Source organism: Triturus cristatus, chromosome 6, assembly GCF_964204655.1.
Source record: "Triturus cristatus chromosome 6, aTriCri1.1, whole genome shotgun sequence".
Taxonomy (NCBI): Eukaryota; Metazoa; Chordata; class Amphibia; order Caudata; family Salamandridae; genus Triturus; species Triturus cristatus.
This window is the reverse complement of record NC_140589.1, coordinates 901,655,981-901,678,987: the sequence shown is the minus strand read 5'-3', so window position 1 is coordinate 901,678,987 and position 23,007 is coordinate 901,655,981. Positions and strand designations below refer to the sequence as shown.

At 40.2% G+C, this 23,007-nt stretch overlaps 1 protein-coding gene across 6 annotated transcripts in view; it reads right to left on the bottom strand.

Annotated features, from left to right (window-relative positions):
- Positions 1-3,028: 3,028 nt before the first annotated feature.
- LOC146820764 (pantetheinase-like) overlaps positions 3,029-23,007 on the bottom strand; it is a 270,531-nt gene continuing 250,552 nt past the window's right edge. For all 6 annotated transcript variants that reach the window (XM_085611558.1, XM_085611560.1, XM_085611559.1 and 3 more), the window contains one exon: positions 3,029-4,152. In XM_085611558.1, the coding sequence (XP_085467684.1) occupies positions 3,949-4,152 (204 nt within the window). In that variant the 3' untranslated portion in view covers positions 3,029-3,948. The remainder of the gene's footprint in view (positions 4,153-23,007) is intronic.

Genomic DNA, 23,007 nt, shown 5'->3' with positions numbered 1-23,007 from the left:
TATCCTCAGGGAACAGTCATCATATTTCAGGAAGCATAAGAAGCCTTTGGGGGAGGCCATGATCAGTTCATACAAAAGCGAAAATAAGAAATATGGAGCAGTTTCCCTTGCTGGTCCCCGAACCTCAGAATAAGTGGTCACTATGATCAGCCTTGCACAGGGAAAGGCTAATATCCAACTTATGTGGAGCATTAAAAGAATAGGAGGTAAAAAATGACCTCAATGATAGAACACAATGGGAGAAAGACAGAGAACAGTCAATTAGAAAGAGGGAAAATAGGGGAGAATGGCTGCATTTGATAAACATCTCGAGTAATGCAAGGTGTAAATTTGTGCAATTTAATGAACACACTTAATCCCTGCAACGCTGGGGAGAATAAACTTTAGTTGAGTAACAACAGGCCAGAGGTAAGGAGCATTAGAAGTGGGATTTTTACATAGACGTGGGAATACAGAATGATAACCAAATACTAGAAAGGAGTGATGAACAAAATGCACCTGGTGACTGGAGGCCTCTCTGGTCTCAAAGTTAAGCAGAGTTTAAAGAGTGATCCACACACCAAAAGGAAGAAAAATGAATCATAAATTTGCAACACTGGGGCCAATGATCACAAAGCATCATCTAGCCATACACTGGATAAGTCCTCTGCGGCCAACAGTACATGCAAGGAAAAAGGATATACAGGAATGTGCAGTGGCGGAGGAGGAATTGATGGAAAGAGTGAGGCGAGAAAGAAATTAGGAGATGATTTATTAGAGAAAGCTTTTATAATAATACGGGGGTTGGGCCTGTACTAACACCCAAACTAGGCCACAATAATAGTTTACAACAAACGGTTGTTGGGCGTGCGTTGAGGGTTATTGCATTCAACAAACCACTTTGACAACTAAAGTGGCTAGGTGTCTTTATTTAACCTTTCTATTTTTTATTTGATTATTTGATACATTGACCATTTAAATCATGTCATAAAGAAAGATAATACATTTTTAGTGACATTCAACACTACATCAAAAGATAATTACAGCGCATATGTCATTCAACACATAAATGACCGAAAAGGAACAAAGCAGTACGAAAACTAACAAACGAAAAGATAGACCAGTCCTAAACTTGACAATAGAATAATGGCTGCACAAATTATTTGCGTATTCACAATCTAACAGCCTGCCATACACAGCTAGCTGGGGTAGATCTACGCGTTTCAGAACCCTACTTTTCTTTTTGGGTTCTCCTCAGGACCAGGACAGGTCGAACACATTCAGGGATGTTGATCCCGGGTGCTGTGTTTAACAATAAATAACGCGCGAAGTCGCTTGATGTAGAGAAAATCTTTTGTATGTCTAGAGAATTGCCAAATGACGATTCCAGCAATGAGTTTTAATCAAACGTCGTGTAGAGTCGAGCCTTAAGGGCCGCCTTACTTAAGATGATTTAAGCGTGGGCGGTGCCCTCATATATTTCTCAAATTCCTTTAGCTCTGCCATATTTCCCGATTTAAACCCACGTACTAGGGCACTGTACACGTTGTGTCAGTGGCACTGTATTCTTGCTAATTGATCCAGTGTTACCGTGTTGGAGACACGTTCATGTAGTATTTCTAATCGTTAATTGTCGCTCCCTGACAGCGTCTCTCTCTCATCGGTGGCAATTCAACAAGGCGGAAGACAATGAGAGAGAGACGCTGTCAGGGAGCGATGATTAGCGATTAGAAATAATAGGCTTAAATCAGGGAATATGGCAGAGCTAAAGGAATTTGAAAAATAGATGAGGGCACTGCCCACGCTTAAATCATCTTAAGTAAGGCTGCCCTTAAGGCTCGGCTCTACAAGACGTTTGATTAAAACTCATTTCCAGAATCGTCATTTGGCAATTCTCTAGACATAGAAAAGATTTTCTCTACATCAAGCGACTTCGCGTGTTATTTATTGTTAAACACAGCACCTGGGATCAACACCCCTGAATGTGTTCGACCTGTCCTGGTCCTGAGGAGAACCCAAAAAGAAAAGTAGGGTTCTGAAACGCGTCAACCTACCCCAGCTAGCTGTAACCACCATCATTCTACTGATTAATACAGTGTACAAACAAGGCAACTTGCCTGGTGTAATTGTTGTATCGGCTAGCTGTGTATGGCAGGCTGTTAGATTGTGAATACGCAAATAATTTGTGCCGCCATTATTCTATTGTCAAGTTTAGGACTGGTCTATCTTTTCGTTTGTTAGTTTTCGTAATGCTTTGTTCCTTTTCAGTCATTTATGTGTTGAATGACATATGCGCTGTAATTATCTTTTTATGTAGTGTTGAATGTCACCAAAAACGTATTGTCTTTCTTTATGACATGATTTAAATGGTCAATGTATCAAATAATCTAATGCAAAATAGGTGAAATAAAGACACTTAGCCAATTTAGTTTTCAAAGTGGTTTGTTGAATGCAATAACCCTCAACGCACGCCCAACCTTTTGTTGTAAATTATTAGAGAAAGCAGCATGGCCCAAAGTGTAATGGATCTCCTGACACGAGGCCTCCCTGATAAAGTAATCAAGTAGAGTTAAGGTGAACATGACAATACTCGTAGAAGGGTTTAGGAATATGGACCCACTGCAAAGAAGTGGCACCACTCAGCAAGGAGAAGGTGATATGAACTGTTGGCATGAGATTATAGGATGGAAAGGAAATAACAGAGCACAAAAGCCTGGTTAGGGAAGGGAGGTGTTGGAGCTAGGGAGGGACAGTGCAAGAGGTCGCGGATAATAGTTTGCAATTACTTTGGTTGACTAGTTCCATAATACACAAACAAAGAATCTGAAATTATTACAAGCATACAGTTAGTGAAAATTAGTACTTGTCTGTCTTTGTGCACCCAGACGATGACCAGCGAAACAGAATAACACTGCCATGTTTCTCTTCACACTCATTTTAAACAATGGCAAATTGGAAAACAGCTGTTAAAATTTGATGGAAGGGTTTCTGCGCAGAGAGACTGGTAGCACAATGTTGCAGATGGAAACCATTGACAATAACACAAAAATTAGTGAAAATATCAAAGAATTCTTTATTGGATCAAAACCTCACCATAAAAGCAACAAGGTAAAAGAAAATACATGTAAAATTCAATCCCAAACCCAAAATACATATGTTAAATTCATTAAAAGAGGTTACAAAAGGTCTTTCAAGGAAGGCATGCACTCCTAAGTATTAAAAATGCAAATTTATGAAGCATACTTTTTCCTTAATCTTAAACAGCGAGCATATAATTTAAAACAGAGAAACAGATTGTTTGGGTAGACAATAATTGTAAAAAGTATAAACCTTCTTGATGTGACGCCAGATTCATATTATGTAAAATGAGGTGTTAGAAATGGATTCGTATGGTACAATACAATGTGCAAAAGAGCATTAAGTGAGATATGGACTGAGTTGAGACAGCATCATAGGGGCATCACAGAAGCTTTGCAAACCAGGATCCAGTCCTGGGAAATGCTGCTAAAAAGTGAACCATGTTCAGTCGTAACCGTGTAAGAAAATCTATGCTTAGCGTTGGTTATCCAGGTTAGATATGGTTCCATCCCCATGGAAGTAGAGATAGGCACATACCTTACTACTGTGGCCATATCAAGCACCTTCATGATCCTAGCCTTCTCCCTATCCTCCAAGAACTAGTCTTTTACCAGCGCCTTTGACGTGGAGTTAAGTTAATACTACCTGGACAATCAAAGATGTTGCTCAAACCAAAGTTAGAGAAGGTATTAGTGAAAATATAATCTGTTCTAATTTACCAAAAAAACTAAATTTTTTGTAAAGGAAAAAATAGTGACGTGTAAAACTGAAATCAGTATTTTATAATCCTGTTAAATTTATACCGAATTTGTCTTTCTTTACAGATTTGTCTACAATTGTATGAACTGTAGTACTGGAATTAATGGAGTTTTCACTGACCAATTAATTGTTTCAGAAGTTTGCAACATAAAAAATGAGATTTTGGATGGCACCATAAATTGCTAGTATCATGATCATATAATCATTGCAGCTGTTTGTCGAGGCATCATTCTTCATAGGGGGGTCCTTATCATACCAGCGACCGAACAACGTTGCTGATAAGAGAGGGTTGGAAGATATGCTGGCTTGGCTCACTAAGCGTCCATCCGGTGATATCTAAATTAAGACAGAGAAGGCAAACGTTGTAAGATCTGGTTGACCAATGACAATGAATATTCATGAAGAGGCCATTTTTAGGTGTCGGAAACTATTTGAAAAATAAAAAGGAGAGCAATACTTCATGCTGGAGAGGTGTGGCGCAGCAGCCAGGGTGTCTGACTCCAGAACACAGTGTTCATGGTTCGATCCCCAGCACCAGAAGCAGATCGGCTCAGCATCATGTGACTCTGGGCAATAGCTCACTTAATATCCCAGACAGCCTCCAGCGCCTTGAGACCCTTAGGGGTGATTCGATCGCGCTTTACAAATACTGGGTAATTTATTTAAAGTATAACTACAAAAGTTCCCAACAACTACCAGTCTACACTAGAAGCAGTGCCTAATAATGTACTCCCATTAATGTTGCTGTGATAGTTGTCATTCCATCATATTGTGTGCCAAAATGTAAAATTCCATCAGAATTGCTGACAAGAGGGTGGCGTGGCAAGGAAAATAACTTTAGAGGGAGAGACATACAGGATGCTGATTCTGAGCGTAATAAATAGGCAGCAGGATTTGAGGTGGGGCATTAGGTGCTCCTCTTTTCTGTTCCAAACAGAGACACTATTTGAAATAGAAAAGCACTATTGGAGTTTATAAAGGAATTTCTGAAATGCAAAACAGAAGCCTCAGTCGGTCACGTGAAAGACTTAATAAATATAAAGCATAGATATTTACTCAAAAGATGGCTTCCAGATCCATCCTGGAAGGCTTAAACAATACTGACTATTAATAGTCCTTGACAACACTCTCTACCTTCCCGATACCCAATCGTTCAGAATACCCCACCAGGGGCCAGATAGTTTTGTAGATGGGTTCACAGGGTTAGGCAATGGGAGGCAGGAGGACTGGACTGAAACTCATTGTGTACCTTGTAATGATATGATTAGCTCCTCAACTGATATCCCTTCTTTTCTGCCTCCCATCCAAGCTCCTATTTGGTAGTTACACTGAGCATGTGCTAAATTGTACAACCATGAGCAAAATAATTAAATAGTGAGCTTTTTTCACACCTATACACTCACACAAGTTATGAGTGATCAGGCTATTGCAGAATGTCCACAATTTGCACTGTGGAGAAATGGCAGGCCAGTGAAAGAGCTGATTGAAATCTACAAAGCTAAATGCGTTTCTACTGCCACCTATGGAGCAGGCCTTTGGGGGATCGAAAATCCATCTTTGATACAACAAACAGAAAATCAGTTTTTACGCTACCTACTAGGAGTCCCCAAATCAACATCAACTTATTTTATACATATTGAGTTGGGCATGCTGTACATCTCAGATGTTATTAAAATTGCGCCCATACTCTTGTGGCATAAAATCTGGGTTACTCCGGAGACCTCATTAAATAGAGATCTAATTACTGACTGTCTTAGTCTCGATGGTCTGACAAACATTAAATGGCTTGCATATGTAAAAAATATGTTGATCGAACTTGGCCATTCGGAGTTCTTTGTGAGGCCATCAAGTATGGAAATGGTGTCCAGAAAAACTCTAAGAGAACTGGCTCTCAACCATCTAATTTCTAAGAGATGGACTTTAGAAAAAACCAAAACTACAGTCACTGATTTCCAAAAAGTAACTATCAATGAAGGCCTTCAAAGGTACCTCTTAACTCAGCCAAACTGCTATGCTCGAACGCTATTGACCCGTCTTAGATTTGGTAACTTTTTTCGTATGATTACATTCCCTGTCTGTAACCTTTGGTCTAATGAAATTTTATTGTGCCCCTGTGACAATATTTCTGCCCAATCAAATATACATTGTATTCTATTTTGTAAATTTTATCAGTTGCCCAGAGGAGCCTTCCTAAAACCGATTTTAAAAGCCTGGGGAATCCGTACCTGCAGACCTGCCATGACTAGGCTTTTACAATTAGAAGACGAATGTGTTACTTCTGCAGTAATCAGTTTTTTAAAACTGGTCATTAAATTTCGGAACTCAATGCAACCATCCTAAAAACCATATTATGTCTTTTTATCTTTTTTAACTGCTTTTATTTGTCTCAAATATGTAATGAACTTCTATTTATATGTATGTATGCTTTTATGATTTTACTCTGAAAATCGAATAAAGCTTTCATGACTGACTGACAAGCTATAGTTTGCCAAAAATAAATTACACAGACAAATGTCTGATATTTGGACACAACACACATATTTTCAGGCATTGCCAACCCGATGATCGGGGAAAGAAATATCAATTTACATTATTTTTTTTAACTCATATTTGTGTGATAACACATGTGGGGGAGGAACACATGATGCATCATTCCAAGTTGTAGGTTAACAATCGGTTTTAAAAGTAGTGTAAAACTGTCATACTGACCAGATGCTTTGTCCATGCACAAATGTTTTCAGGTAATACCTGGTAACACATTTTCTGAGAAATTCCACAAGATCTATGCTTTACAGCTTAGAACAGGAGAAATGATGCATTACTAGGTGAGGTGGCATAATAATGCACCAGGGAAACATCCCACCCATTTGTATCACTATTTCCCCATAACTGGGAATGAGAGCCTGCATGCAGATGTTCTATCTTTGCTATCTTTGATGCAAGAGGGAACATGCTTCATGGCTGTTATTGCTATAATTTCATGTCTGTAGTGAAGGCATTCCATCATTTATAATGATAAAGAATTGTTATGGCACTATCATCACTAGTACAGTCTCAGACCAAAGCCTGAAAAACCTGCGTGCTTTACGGATATATGAGATTTCAGGTTCTGGACCTAAAATGTCTCTGTAGCCTGAACAGTAGCCCATGTCTGATCCTTTGAAATCTATCTAACTTGGCTAGCTATGCAATATATTGACTGTAAGTTTGTGATTGCTTAATTTTTTTACTGTGGCCCCTACAAGTAACTGCTCAGTCATAATATTTGTCTGAAAATATACCTTGAAAGAATAGTTCAGAAAAATGAATGGAAATGAAAGGTAACGTGAAAAAAATGCCATCAGATGGGGTAATGTCAGATTGCATACACTGTTTATTACAGCTGTCTACATAAGCTAAGGTTTTTCAGACAGATTTTAAGAAATTGGATTGCACAATGCATCTGTTTCATATTTTTAATGGGTTTCCTACCAGTGAAATGTCCAACACTCCTTGCAAGGATGAGACTTCTTGGGCGTACAATGAATGCATTTAAATAGTGGGCAAGTGCTGTAAGAAACTAGAATGATAATTATAAGAGGGAGAGGACTCACGGGCATATTAGCAAGGGCTTTATCACCGCTTAGCGGCACTTTTTGCCACTAAAGCGACGATTTTTTTATCGCCCTATCAGCAAGCTGTCGCTAACAGGCATTAGCGACAGCTTTTTGGCAATAGCGGACAGTTTTCCTATCGCCTTGCATGCCAGCGATGATTATCGCTAATGACATGCAAGGTGGGCGTTCCCAACTAGAAGCGACTGAAAACAGTCGCTAACACTACTTCCCCCTATTACCAACGCAGGCGAAGCTATAAAAAAAGTCGCGCTAAGCGCGATTATCGCTAGTATTTAACACCTGCTGAAAACCTGACTTACCTGTATTCCTCAATGGAAGGTGGATTTTCAGGCTAAGTCCACCATGGCGTTAATGCGTGAATATCACTGGATTTCCAGCAATATTCAGGCATTTCGCTGCTATCGCTGGATATTTTATCACAGTGGAGATAAACGTTGCTAATAGCATGTTTTCTCCGCTAAAATATCCAGCGATAGGCAGCGATAAAAAAAGCGCGTTTTGTGATAAATATCGAAAGCTCTTGCTAATGTGCCCCTCAGTCTTGATGCAAGCTGTGGCTGAGCACTGATAATTTTAGCCCACGAAAAGCAAAAGGAGACTCAGTGAGGAATCCTGGGCTTACCCGTTGTGGCTTGGCTTAAGTAGCAGGCTTTCCACGTGGTATATCCATGTGTTTTACACAAGAGCGCAAAAAAAGCATTAAAGTCAAGAAATAAATCAGAAAAAATAACCAACACATTTTGTTTAAAAAAAAAAGAATATCATGCATTGCCTAAAAGGACAACTTCACAGTAATAGTCGGTTAAGGGGATTAGGAGTTATGGATTTTTAAAAAACATGTAAAAACAATCCGTAGAAAACAATGGGACCTTGAAATCTTTTCGGGTCTACCATGAAGTGGCAAGGGTAGGGTCCAGTCTAGAGGTTCATTACAGACATTCGTTTTTCCTGGAATCAGAAACTTTTTCGGAGCTCAAACCCTTTGTCGGGGCATGTCTGGATACTGTATCTGGACAGAGCGCCTGGAAGTCTAATACTTTCTGCAGTAGCCGCAAACTTGAGTCTGAAGAACTCCAAGTAGGAAAACAATGAAGAAGTTGCCTACAAGGTAGCATCTTTTTCAGGTAGGCTTTGATATTATCCCGGACCTCCAGAAGTTGAAACAATTTTAAATCTAACTTTAACAACAGGTGTATTACTTGTAACTTGATATTCCAATTGTCCCCATATTTTCGGAAACTGTTCTTGGGATAGCTGGTCATGAATTACAGAGACAGACAGGCTTTTGAACCACTTTCTTCAAGAACACAGCTTTAAGTTCAGCTTCTTCTGGTCTTCATAACTTCTCCAGGTCAGTACAGAATACTCTCTTTCGTGGGACATTGCCTTCTTCCCAATCCTAGGGAATATAATCCAGAGTGGACGATCCTGAATAAGTCCCTTTTCCCCTATCTATCATTCAGGGGTGCAAGGGGCTAGGACTGCAAGTGGTGAGAATGTTTCTAAAAGCACACAGTCAAGAAAGGGCTGATGTCAAGAACTCTTTTATCCTCTTTCAGGGTAATTATGACTTCCTCTGCTTAGGGTCTACTTTACATCTTTGTTCTAACAGCATTATAGTGGAAGCTTTATATTACAGTGGTAACTTGCTAGTACTTTATGTCTTGCCATCAACCCATCAAACTAAAATTATCAGGCTGTCTCTGTCTAGATGTTGCAGTACTTCATACACTTGGGATCATAGCTATCCAACAAAGAACTATTTGGTAGCTTTCAAAAAAGTAAGTTCAGACTGATAGCAAGGTTTCCCTTAAAAGGCTCTCTAGGCTACCTCCAATTCTTCCCATGCTAACCTCCTTTATTCCTCTGCTGATATGCAGAAACACACCCTGCCTGTCACTCCTCCGCTACCTCTCCCATAGGGAAATATACCTGGGATTCTTCAGTTCAAAATATTTCCCTACATTGTTCCTCCTTTGAAATGTGCTTGCTTATTACAAGAGGCATGTTATATTTGTGTGTGGATATGTTATCAAACTTCCCTCTCTTCCTTTCACAAATGACTACCAAGCACAGGGTTAGACTGCCTAACCCTGTCAGATCTCTTTAACCAAGTCCCTTGGGTTGTTGAGTGAGTCAGGAATCCTTTTGTCTCTGTCTGTAATGTGGAAATGTACTCCTAATTGAGTGTTCTGGAGTTTTGTTTATTCAAACTATTGTATAGCATAGACCTGACCACAAGGGCAGCAAAGCACCCTACTGAAAGCAAAGTGGTCTATGGCAATTAAGAAACATGAATACAAAGGGGAGAAGATATGAGGAAGATACGCTTGAGAGGGAAAGGTTACACTTTCAAATCCTTTCAGAATGCAAAGAGGCCAGGACTCACCATGATGGAGTCTGGGATGGTGCTCCTCAGCCTTGGAGTTAGGCAAGAGAAGGACTGCTCACATCTTTAGCTTTTCTGTTTTTTGGAGTTGGAAAGAATCTAAATTCCAATTGGAAGCCACAGAAGGCAGACCCATAGGCCAACCTGCTTTTAACATCCAGTTTGGGTAAACAGACTTTAACAACATTTATAAATAAAAATGTTTTGGAGCGTTGCATTAAAAGCTTAAGTTTTCCAATATATAGATTTTCACTACTTAATATAATATTTGTATAATCCTAGCTTTAGATGATTTCTAGACTGTGCTATGCGCTTTTAGTACTCTGGGCCGCATATTCCAAATTAAAGCCGCATTAGGCCTTTGTAGTAGCAGAACCTTTGGGTCACTGTTAGCACTGTAACAGGTTAATCAGAATCAAATTCCAGGTTGTAAACCCAATCATTATGCAACTGCGCCTTTTAAACTTCAAGACACTACTGTTATCATATTTAAAATGTTGAAAAGAGTGGTTCGAGGTTTCAGCACTGCAGCTTTATCAGCATTTTTGCAGGAGAGCCTGCTGGACCCTTTGAGATTGTTGTAGTCCTGCATGTGAGCAATGTGAAGCCACGCTGCATCCCACGTCTGTTCTTTAAGATAAATGCCATGTGCCCAAACTTTTCTTCATTTCTACCATGAAATAATATAAAAGCCAATTAAGATTTCTAAATCAGCACTTTAGCATTTTTAATAAGTAAGATTTGCTCATGTATTAACAGATGAAGATGCGGCCAGATTACTGTTGCAATATGCTTTTTTCTATGATCTGGTATTTGATCCATGTTGGTTTTTTAGGAATAATGAATTTGGTTTTTTGATTGAAAACTATTAGTTAACATCCTGTGGACAACTGTTTTTTTGTTAAGCTTATTTTGCTCTGCTCAATAAAATACATTTGAAAAAAAGGATTTCTAAATCAGCCCCAAAGTTGTAGGCTTAGAGCACATGCAGTGATGGGTTAGTTGTCAGGCTCTCAATGCCTAAATGTAAAAAAAAAAGTGTGACCGGCTTGTGACCATAAAGTGCTATATGCAGCAAAGCGTCAATTATAGGGCGCAACCGTACGTAGACTGCCCCTGCTCCATTTATAGCCAGTTTGGTTCATCTGCTAACAGACTGATGTTCAAGTCAGATGACAGTCGTGTCAACATTTGAAAAGGTCTAGAAATACAACAGGTTTCACCTTGCACAATTACGTCTCAAAAATCCGGATACTGGCAATGACTGGTCCCTCCGTTGTTTTGGGAAGTGGAATTGTAAGGACAGATACGTACCTGCCAATTTTCCAGTCTGCCTGTCTGTGACATTTCAATGCCTTGTTTTTGTTCACCCTGAGACGGGACACAGACCTACACCTGTACCTTACAGAGGAACCTTAATGATGAGAATTTGCAAAACAATAAAATCAGGCCAGGTAACCTGTGCACCACAGAGAAGTTTTGGGCAACATCTCCAAAAACCTTTGTAGCCGTGGGATAAATATGTCTAGGCTCTCAGGAGCCGCTTTGAGTCATTTCTCAGCTGTTACATCAATGTTATTGACGCTGGGAGCTATGATATGAAGAGCTACCTGGGAGGGAGGATGTCTAAGAAGCTTTCCCCTTGCTTGGCATAGAGTAGTTCTTCTGGCCAGAGTAAGTTTATCCAGTGGATACGAACCAAGAATTCCAGCAAAACTCCACTGCAGCTGCTGACTGATCGGGGATGCGCCAGAGAGTGGAAGAGTGACATCATAACTTCCAGTGCAGTGAGTGTGCATGGGCCCCATGGCATTGAGCCCGCTAGATGTCCCATCAAGATCTCCAAGTTCCCTGTAATCCTGCCTAGCAGAGGTGCAACTAGACTAAAACGTCTACAAAAAGAAGTGGTAACTTTGCAATTTAAACATGTTCACTAAACCTTATATATCATAATCAGCATATTTGTGTAGATTAAACACTGTTGCAAGGCTACTCATAGGAATCTTTCAAAGTCAGATCGAGTATATTGACAACTAAAAAAACAGCTTCAACAGATTTTAACCCAACGCACATAAGACAACTTTTCACGAAGCTATTTCACGACAACTTTTTTTGCAAATTCACTGATTCCTTCTGTGACAGAACAATATGCTTGTGAAATATTTAGCATTGCAAGTCTCAACATATTAGGCTTAGTGGCAGTGCCTAATTCGAGTTGGTAGTTGCAGGTGGAGCCACTTGCACTCATTTTGGGCTCTCACACTCATTTTTCCTCATCAGACTTTGATCCAGGCCAAGATAGAGGAAAACACAAAAGTGGAAAGGAAGAAGTGAAAGATGAAAAAATTATGACGAGAGAGAATCAAGGAAGAAAAGGAATCTGCAAGAATGACATAAAGGGGCAAGAAATGCCTGTTGGTGGATGAGACATACAGTTGAATCACGTCTAAACAGACTTCGTATTCAACTCTCCTGACATTTGGAATTGTCAAGTATGGACTACTGACCAAAACTTTGGACCTTGACAATTATTATTTTACAAATCCAGGACTACTTAGTGGGATACCACACGTTAAGTCGTGGTATGTGACTGGGAAGTCACAGGTTTAATTCCCATAATACCATTACTTTTTCCTGAGTTAATTGTGTGCCACTGGGTTGGTAATATTGCTTTCTGTAAATGCACTGCCAAACACTAGTGCTATACTAAAAAATAATCCAATAGTTATTGTTCACGCATCACACCGAGCAGTTTGCATATATGCATCATATTAAACCACATCCATGCATGAATGCACCAGACTGTTATTGACCAGCTGCCAAAATAAGTTGCCTTGTTGGGAGTATTATGGGCAGAGGTGTCAGTAGATGTCAGTAGGTGTCAGTAGATGGTAGATGTCTAGCTAACTACAGATAAAAAGTTATTCTTTAAGATTTGTCCAATTCCAAGTTCCTGCAGAGATGAACAGAATAAAAGGCAAGGGAGTGGTCACGTAATAGGCATGCTGGTACTCCATTTGAATATGTTGCAGTGTTTTAATCATCCCTGGTGGAACCCAGTGTTGTGTTTGTGCCACAACCATACCAGAATATGTTTTGGTCACCTAATAGAAGGTTATTTTCATCATTGAATGTATTTGTCTTGATGCCGATATTTGAATCTTTTCTCCTAGTAATAGATCGTTAGTGGGCGGAAGTTAGAAGGAGCCCTTGTTTGAAGACCTTTTTTGTTTTAGGGAGTTCTTTTGAGCAGAGACCTTTATCCAAGGAGTTGTTGATAGTTCGGGCTAGATTATCTGCAAAGCTCTTAATTAGGATATTCTTGTATATATGAGCGGGACATGGGTCTGATAGTGACCGTGCTGGCCAACAAGGTTTTTCAGCCTTAATGAAGCCTGATGTAGTCAGCATACTTGATGTTTTCATGATTTGTGTTCTATTAAACTTCTCAGAACTGTTTGAATTGTAATTGAGAGGGAAGCAGGGTGTCTAAAATCATTTGGAGGGTTGGCAGTAATACAGGTGTGACAGGCACACAGCAAGGGCAAATGGAGAGGCATTCGACTGCTCTGCCAAGGCATGTCCTAAAGTACTGCCACATCAGGTACTGTGGTTAGAGAACCCTTTTTACCAGGAACTCTTCTAGCATGTGTGTTCTTGTGTGTTTCAAGCTGACCATCAGCTTTTCTGTTCAGATTTTCTGTTTCATGTTCAGGTCTATTGGCCATGGGCTACTCTTCAGGCTGAGGTCATCTCTCCAAGACATAGGAGAAAGGACTAAAACAAGGCAGGCCTCAGGTGTAATGTTTTTTCTGGTTCCAGTCAGCTTTCCCTGATACCTACTCCTGTGTGATTTTTCAGATGAAAATAAAATGAATATCCATGCTGCTCACCATATAAAGATTGAGCAGCATTTCTGTATCTGTGAGCTGTATAGACATTGACAATTACTGAAAAGAATATATATTTGATTCAGTGATTATATATTAATAATTACACACTGGGACATCAATTTCACATCAGTTCAGTATCCATGCAATGGCACATTTAACTGAGCCCACTAAACATGTAGGAGATCAACAAACCACAAGAAAGCCCATAATAATTTGGGAAAAACATAATGTTCATGAATGTGCTCTCCACTAGCAAGCCTATGTATTCCGACAAGACAACTGTGCACTGTGCACTACCTAACTCTGTGTTCTTTCCAAAGATTGTGGGTATGCTTTCATGACCTGCACATTTATTTACATCAATGTCCAATTTATCTTTGCCGAATCTTGGAAACCACAGTATTTTAGGGTGCTCACGTGGTGTTGCAATACCCACCCACCCACCAGGCTATAACTCGACTAGGACTGAAAACAGCCTAGAACAATGTCCAACCAAAAAACACCAAAGCACAGCAAGTGATCAAAGCTATCATCAAATTTCCAATGATACGTGGTTGAGCCAGTTAACATAAAAGTTCTTCAGAAAAACTCCACCACAATTGTTGAATCAGGGCCCATTGCTTGTTTTATTTCATTCCATTAACCTAGGAATCAACAGCTGACGACATACGTTTCGCCCCCCTGGGCTTGGATTTCATGTACTGAGATCGATTTAAATGCCTCAAGTCATAAAACTGCAGTTGTATGCAATAGGTCGTAATTGTTCCAATGTGCGATGTGAAAAATCCACCCGTCCGATAAACGTGTTATCTTCTGTTACAATCCATGTTTTATTACGTCACGAATATTGGAGGAATGTTCCCCTCTTCCCCGAATGTGGGACCTTGATACGTTCTCTCTTATTCCGGCAATGTTTCAAATACCTCGTATATGGTAGCCATATTGGAGTGGATCTTCACATGATTGATGTAACTTCTATTGTAATTATATCTGAGACCCCTCAAAATGAGAAGTTTCGAGACCATTCTAATAAACTATATTAGGCTCAACAAATATTAGCATTTCATAAAAAGCTGGCCTCATTGTTGATCCCATTCATTAAGGGTTGGATCAAAAATATATGACATGATATGGAAATCTACATATGATTTCCTCTAAATATCAGATCTATCACAGACTAAGTGAAGATTCCACTGCTACCTCACCAATTTATCCCATTCCTTTCTTGAGTTGAGGCCCTGTCTCATGGTGTTTAAGATTGATATATACCATTGCTCCCTTAACATATATTTTTGACCCACCCCTTAAGGAATGGGATCAACAATGAGGCCAGCTTTTTTTGAAATACTAATCTTTCTTGAGCCTAATATAGTTTACTAGAATGGTCTCAAAACTTCTCGGTTTGAGGAGTCTCAGATATAATTACAATAGAAGTTACATCAGTCATGTGAAGAGTCACTTCAATATTGCTACCAGACTATTTGATTTTCAGGTCCTTTTCAATACTTACCATGTTAGTAAATGGGGCACAAAATATAGAGTTGCCACACCTTTTAGGATCTATATAATAGGTGAGGGAGCGATCTTTCAAATTTGAAGTTCCCGGTTTACGAGTGGTTCAATGGTCTGGTATACCTTAAGTTAGTCAGGTGATTTTATATTTTCATTTTCACATAAAACCTGTTTCAAGATGGCGACTAGGTTGTTAGAATCGACCCCTTTCAATTTCTATTTTCATGATACGCTATGGAAGGGGCAGGGTGTATTTAAAGGCGGTCTTGGGGAGTCAGCACCCAACTGACCCAGCCCGGAGGATGCCAGGAGGCTGTTTAGTCCCAGTAAACCCACTATTAAAAACCAAAGAAACAATTTAAAAACGAAGGAGGACTTATTTTGTTTCTCGAGTTAAATAGCATTTATAACTTAAAGTTTAGGGTGTTAGCCAGCGCGCATATTTGACCTTTAAATAAAAAGACTGAAAGGAAGTTGGTTTATTCGTTTTTTTATATATATCTGATTCAGATAATGTTGTTAACTTTTGGCCAGTGTCTCGTTTTCACAATGGTCAGCTGATATATTCAAGTGCTGGCGTTAGATACTTTCGCAATGAAAGACTTGTATCTATATTAGACAAATTTAGCGGCATTAGGCGAGTTGGGGCGTCTGGTGCTCCCTATTTTATATTCACATTAGGGATACGAGCGCCTGTTTATTATCGTTTGAGCATTTGACAAGGTGTATAGATCTGCGTTTTTAGCATGTTAGCCGGTGCTTGCTTATGGCTTCAAAATAAGTAAACCTTACAGAAGTTGGTGGAGCCAAGTTGTTGACATATACCTTTTATCTAGATAAGGTTTAACTTTAGCCCGTGGATAGTTTCACGTGGACGGGTTTTGAAATACGGGCACCTTTGTTTGATACTTTCGCAGTTAAAGTCCCTCATTTATATTTGACAACTTAGCAGCATTAGGTGGGCTGGGAGTGTTCTATATTCTGGCAAGAGATACAAATGCCCTTTTACCATCGTTTAAGCAGTACAACATATCTGCACTTTTTTATTCACACTTTTGAGGCTATCTTCCATATGATGTTGTTGATGGTGCAACAACGAATATTATAGTAGACATGTAAAATTTGTTTTTAATTCAATAGGCTTTTGGCTCCGTATTTAGGATGAGTGACAGAAGCCCTGTCAATATATCCGGGAATTGGCTCATACTTTTTTAGAATTCGAGGCAGGTCCACCTGTGCCTGTGAATCGTTTTGGCCCAAGTAAAGGTAAATATCAATCAGTTGAGCAGCGGGGGGTGAGCAATATTATAACAGTGAATGAGCGTATTTCATGTGCATTTGCTCTATTCACTTTAGGGCATAAGTGACAGGTTTTTCCTGCCTTCATTCCTTAAATTACTGTGAACTTCATGAGGAAGAAAATTTGATGCGTCGGAGGAGCTAAAACCCCTACTATAGAAAATAACTTTTCGTCACCAAATTTGGATGGGTAACTCCTTATAGCTATGTTTATAGCATATGTTTTGAGTATGGGAAGAGCTTTATAAGATTCCACTGAATATGTATGACTGCTCTATTATTATTATTATTTACTCTAGGTCATTGGTGAGATGTTATGTCCGCCCTAAGCCCTTTATTGATTGCTAGAAACACGATAAATAAGTTTTGGTGTGTTGGAGGAGTTGGTTCCCATTCTAGATACTCATCAACATCAATTTTGGTGGGTGTTTCTCTGGAGCTATTTTTATAGTCTTTGGTTGCAGTATGTGATATGCTCATGTTGTGAGTCGGTGTGTGTGAGTGAGGTCTATTTTGTATTATCACCTTTGTCAGAGCCAAAAGTTTAATATAGATGTTTATGATGTGCATGTCATGATGCATTGTAAATAGATAAAATAGATAAAATGGAAAATTGATTTTAGTATGAAATGAATGCCAACTTACATGTTATATGTGTTTTTATACAAATCTGATATATGATTGTTATGTGATGTTTTTATAACAGATAAAAGCGCTGGGAGACATTCTATGATTAAGACTGAAGAAGGTGGTCGGATCAACTTATACCACCGAAACGCGTCGCTACTTGATTTTTTAGAATCACCAAACGGGTTCCTATTTATTAAATAACAGAAGGATATTACTATATTCTGAACCTATAACGATCATTGGTTTGGTGGCTGTGTGTTTTATTTTTGCACTTGATTATTAAGTGTATTCTCCCAAATCTTGTATGGTTTGATGTATATTATAGATATGCTTTGTTAATGTATGACTTATTATCTATATTGTAATTTTTTATCTTTTTAACTATCAAAGGATCCATTGAATAAACATTTGTATATTAGTCTTTAGCTGCTGGGACATTCATTGGTGATGGTATGATGGTGTGTGAATGTGGTATGTATCCATGACGGCATGCTTTTAAATAGAAACCCAAAGGGAAGTTTTGTTTGAATTAGTATTCGTACATGTAGACAGGATGTTATCACTTGTTTTAAATCCCTTGATACACATTTAAAATGGCACTTTAATAAGTTTTTAACAAAAGTGGACAAAAAAATAAGGATTCAAAAGTTAATCTTACTAGCTGATCAATTTGTAATATGTATTGATATTGCACCCTTCGAAATGTTGTACCATATTCATGCCTGATTGTTTAATGTTACAGGATTAGTGGATTTTTAATACAAAAACTTTAATTAATTATGCATAGTAAAAAAAACTTGAAACTAGTGCTACAGTTTGAGATTCAGCGCAGGGTGAGTGGTGAGACTACAGGATGAGTATTGAGATTGACAGGTTAATGGAGCATCACATGAGTGCATGGTGAGGTGTGCTCCTGTGAGCGTAGGGTAAGAGAAGGGAGAACAGCGTGAGTGCATGGTGAGAGGTGTAATTACAGTGTTATCACCAAGAGTGGTGAGAATGTAAGGTGAGTGGTGAGAGTGACAGGTGAGTGGAGTGTCTTGTGAGTGCAGGGTGAGCGGTGTGCTTGTGTGAGTGTAGGGTAAGAAGAGGGTGAATAGCATAAGTGCATAGTGAGCATTGTAACTGCAATGTGATCACTGTGAGTGCAGGCTGAACGTGAAAGTGAAGGATGAGAATGGTGGGTGAGTTGTCTGAATGCAGCATGTATTCGCAGATACTTTGAGTAACTCAGCATGTTATCCACAGTTTGTGAGTGGGACTTCTGCTATAACCTAAACTATTTATATTATGGCATCAATCAGGGATGGAGGAAATAAAATATTTGTGGGTCTTGCAACAACATTTCAACTTTTTGATATGCCTAACTTTACTTGTCACGAAATGCATTCACCCACTGTGGTAGCAAAAGTAATTTACAAATGTAAGGAATAGGCAGAGTGGAGACGCAGGTGGTCCAGGAACCAGTGCAATAACAAAGCTTTGTTAACAAGAACATTGTATTTTAAACACCTGTGACATTTTCAGATGAGGCTGAGATAAGGTGCTAACCACTGCCCAGCCCAGACCAGACCACAGAACCCCAAGAACTGGGTATGCGTCTTGCAAGTTGCATCAGCCCTTGCTAATGGACACTATGGGGAGGAGGGTAGTAAAGCCTTTTCATCCCTATGGGTGCTACTTGCCTGCTGCCAAATATAAAACATTGTATGTGACATTAGCTTATTTTTTTGCTGCATGAGAGGAAGGCAATTTCACACATTTGAGAAATGTAGGAGCACTAATCACAGACTTCATTGCTCCCCTCTTCATTAGATCAATTAACTACATACTCCTCTGAAACATCAATTCCCACTTGGAAAACATCACAGACCCTAACTCCATAGCCTTCCTCAACAGCCTTAGCAACCTCAGACTCACTCAGCTTGTCCAAGGACCAACCCACACAGCAGGGCACACCCTCAACCCTATTTTCACCTCCAATAACTGGATTACCACTACTCACACAACCCCGCTCACATAGTATGACCTCTACATCATACATTTCAAGATACACACCCACCAACTCATCCACCAGAAAAACCCAAAGCACTATACAGACACTGCGGCAAAATATTCAAAGAAAACCTGACCAATACTTTATAAGAATGCCCACACAACCACACTGAGAACCTCAATGTCAACACCAAGCTCTTCAATAAATGGCTCACCGACTGAGGCAACTTCACTGTTCTCAACAGAAACAAGACCTACAAAAACACCAAGCGACCCTGCTGGTACATGAAAGACCCAGGAAGTCCAGGTGCCACTGCAAACAATATGAGAGAAAATGGAGACTCAAGTAAAACACCACGGCAAGATCCACATACAAAGCCATCCGCAACCTCTACCACCAACAACTATGTCACGCAAAGGAAAAGGCGTTAACTCTCTGACCCGAAGCCAGCTTCAACTTCAGCAAAGAACTCTTCACCATCGTCAAGGCGTTCTCCAATCCCGCAGCTGCCAGCAACGACATCATTCCATCACAATGACTTTGCAACAACCTCTCAAACTTCTTTGAAAGGAAGATTGCCAAGGTAAGCAACACATTTGACCCACACCATATCGATATGAACTCTGCCGACCAGCTGGACACCTCCTTATTTTCTAAACTGCAGCTAAGCAACTGGAAGCCCCTCTCTAACAAATAAACCACTGCCCTGATGTATACCATCCACTCAGGAGCCCCTCGAACCCATACCCAGACTTCATATACAACCTTGAAAGAACCATCATCTCCCCCACGCTCACTGCTATCATCACCTCCATAACCACTGCCACCTTCCTGTTTTGCTGAAGAAATGCAAAAGTCAACTCCCTATTAAAGATATCAGCAGGGGCCCCCCACCCTAGACTCTATCAACTCCTAGACAGCTCTTAAGCAGACCTTCACACCAACCCCAGTACTCATTGCGGTCATTAATGATTTCAGAAGCATCCTCGACCCTGGCCAAATGGCCGCACTCATTCTATGCAGCTTTCTATATGGTTTCCCACAAGTCACTCATCAAAAAGCTTCAGCACTTGGGTATCTGCAGACCGGCTCCCAAGTGGAAATCTTACTTCCTCAAGGACAGAACTCAACATGGTAGACTTCCCTCCCACACCTCAGAACCCAAGAAATTCAACTGTGGAGTCCCTAGAGGATCGTTCCTCTGCCCATCACTCTTCAACATCTACATGACAACCCTCGCGAACATCCTCAGAGCCAGCAGCATCAACATAGTATCCTACGCTGTTGCAACACATCTCATCCTCTCCCTTATCCACTCAACTAGGACCACCAAAGCAATCTTGGCCAGCTGCATGAGTAACTTCGCACCAAGAATACCAGAAGCGGAGAATGCTCCTTCTCATACGTCGTAGCTAAGACCTGGAACAACCTCCCGAAACACCTCAGAACCTCTATCTCTGTCATAGACTTACGAAGGAACTTTAGCACATGGATCTTCTGGGGGAAAAAAACAGGCAAGATCTCCTACCCCCTCACGCCTGTCCTGCTCAGTGCCTGTATACCCTCATGGGAGATTATCTGCACTCTACAAATTCACATAACATAATAGTGATTGCCCTCTTTAAGTCAAGCCCTCCCTGAAGAAAGTCAGCAGTGCCCAAGAGGAACAAGGAGCAGGGGAGCTCCAGCAAACATAGCCTCAGGTAAGTGTTTCCCCTTGTCTGCAGCCCCAGGATTCAGAATGTATCTTGCAGTTCCTGGACACTGTAGTATTACGGCTCACATCTGTAGTATTACAGCCCGCAACTCTGAAGCCTCTGAACACCGGCATGAAACGAGTTTTGCTACTGCCATTTGGTACATAAGCCAGTAAGGAACTAATTCAGAGTGTGCATTCTAGATAGGGAGTGTTAAGTCATTTCACCGAATCATGTAACTATGGTGCACAAAGTGCCCAAATCCACAATGTTTCGTATATGTTGACCTGAATGTTTATATTGAGTGAGCAGCTCTTCATATTGTAAGTGTTAGGTGCAATAACAGAGCATGTTAGACTTTTTAACTTTTTATGGCTGTTCCTAGAACAGAAAAAAACAGAAGTTTCCAGAATTAATAATATTGTATGGGCATAAGCAGTTGGTTCAGCTTCATGTAAAGTGCCTCTCATAGGATCACACACAAAGCATGGAAATGCCACACAAGAACACTGTGTGCATGGAAAGAAAAATGGACAAATTGGCAAATATACCTCCCATTGCACACTAGATATGGGTGCGCTGGCAACTAAACTTGAGTGATGTGTTCACGTATGAACAGATAGAATTCAAGGCAGCTTGGATTCGCAATGATGAAGATACAGTTATATATGTCTGCTCTTCATCTTGCCTATGAAAATTCCCAGGTACTGACTAAGAAGGTGCTGTATGTTGGAATATCAGTAGCAAAAAGATGTAACCTGACAAAGATTAGGTCCAATGGGGTGATATTTCTGTAAGCAATATTTAAAATGCCTTTCTTCGTTAGCAATTTAATTTCGAATTAAATTTTGTATATTTTGGTACACGTTTATTAAATATTTTAAATGCAATGCCATTATTACATACAAGTTTAGTTTAATTGTATTAAATACATTGTATTATTACAATTGTAAATGGTTAAATAATTAATTAATAATTACATTTAATTTGGTATCATTATGAGCTGTGCACCATTTAACTTTTACCATACTGATTCACACTTGTTTGCAGAGCACACTATTTCTATTTCAGACATGCATACGTACATTGAGTCAATCTAGGCAATTTATAAATACATACCCGGGCCCTTTACTACCTACTTTGTTTTCCAAAATGATAAAGGGGTTTATAGAGTAATTGGAGAAGCAGTAGTTTTGATGATGTCACCAGTGATACCATCTATGATGTCAATCGTCATTTAACATGCCATGAGCGATGGAACATGCGAGGTCATAAGCAGTGAATGGTGGGGCTACAAGTTAGTTCACTTAACTATCACTGGTGCAATTCAGTGTTGTTTTTGGTGTATAAATGTTAGTTTTAAACCCATTTTAACACCCAACTATAACATCACTTTAACCTTTAATTTTTGGTGACGAGGAGATCATATTACACCTTATTTCCCTTGTCCCTGCAACCTTCCTGCCTGCCTTCACTTTTGTACCTATGTGCTCCTATTACCTCTCTCCTGCCCTTCAAGGCCAGCTTTCTACACCTGCACCATATCCATGGTCAGCACCAACACCCCTCCAATCTATCTTACATTTTGTGTATGCATGCACTGCCCCTTCCTTCCTGCCCTCCTTGGTCTGTTGTGCTGCAGCTGCCCATGCCATTCATGGCCAGATTCTTACCCCTCCCCCACAATCAGTTATCCATGTGTGCTCCCCTGACCCTCCATACTACCATCTAAGGTCCACTGTGCTTGCCTGGCCTGTCAAGGACAAGGAAGTCAACTTGCTTCAACTTAGTCCCTCCCCCAGACCCTCAGTGGTCGGCGTGCTGCACATGTCTATGTCAACATGCTCTCTGAGGTCAACCTTCTGTCCTGGCATCACCTGCCACCTACCAGCCCACCTTTCTTCATTGGTGTGCACCTGCCCTCTGTATCTTGCTCTCCGTGACCCGAGTACTGTTCCCGACAATGCCGGAGTGCCCTCCAAGGTCAGCTTGATTCCCCTGCACCCCCATATTTCCCCTGCCCTCTGTTCTCGATATGTGTGTCCCTGAATCCTCCCTCCTGCCCTCTGTGGCCAACTGGAAGTGCCCATCTGGTGTGGAGAATGCTGACCTCTCTCTTGCCCCATCAGTCAAGGCGATCTGCCAGTACCCAGACGTT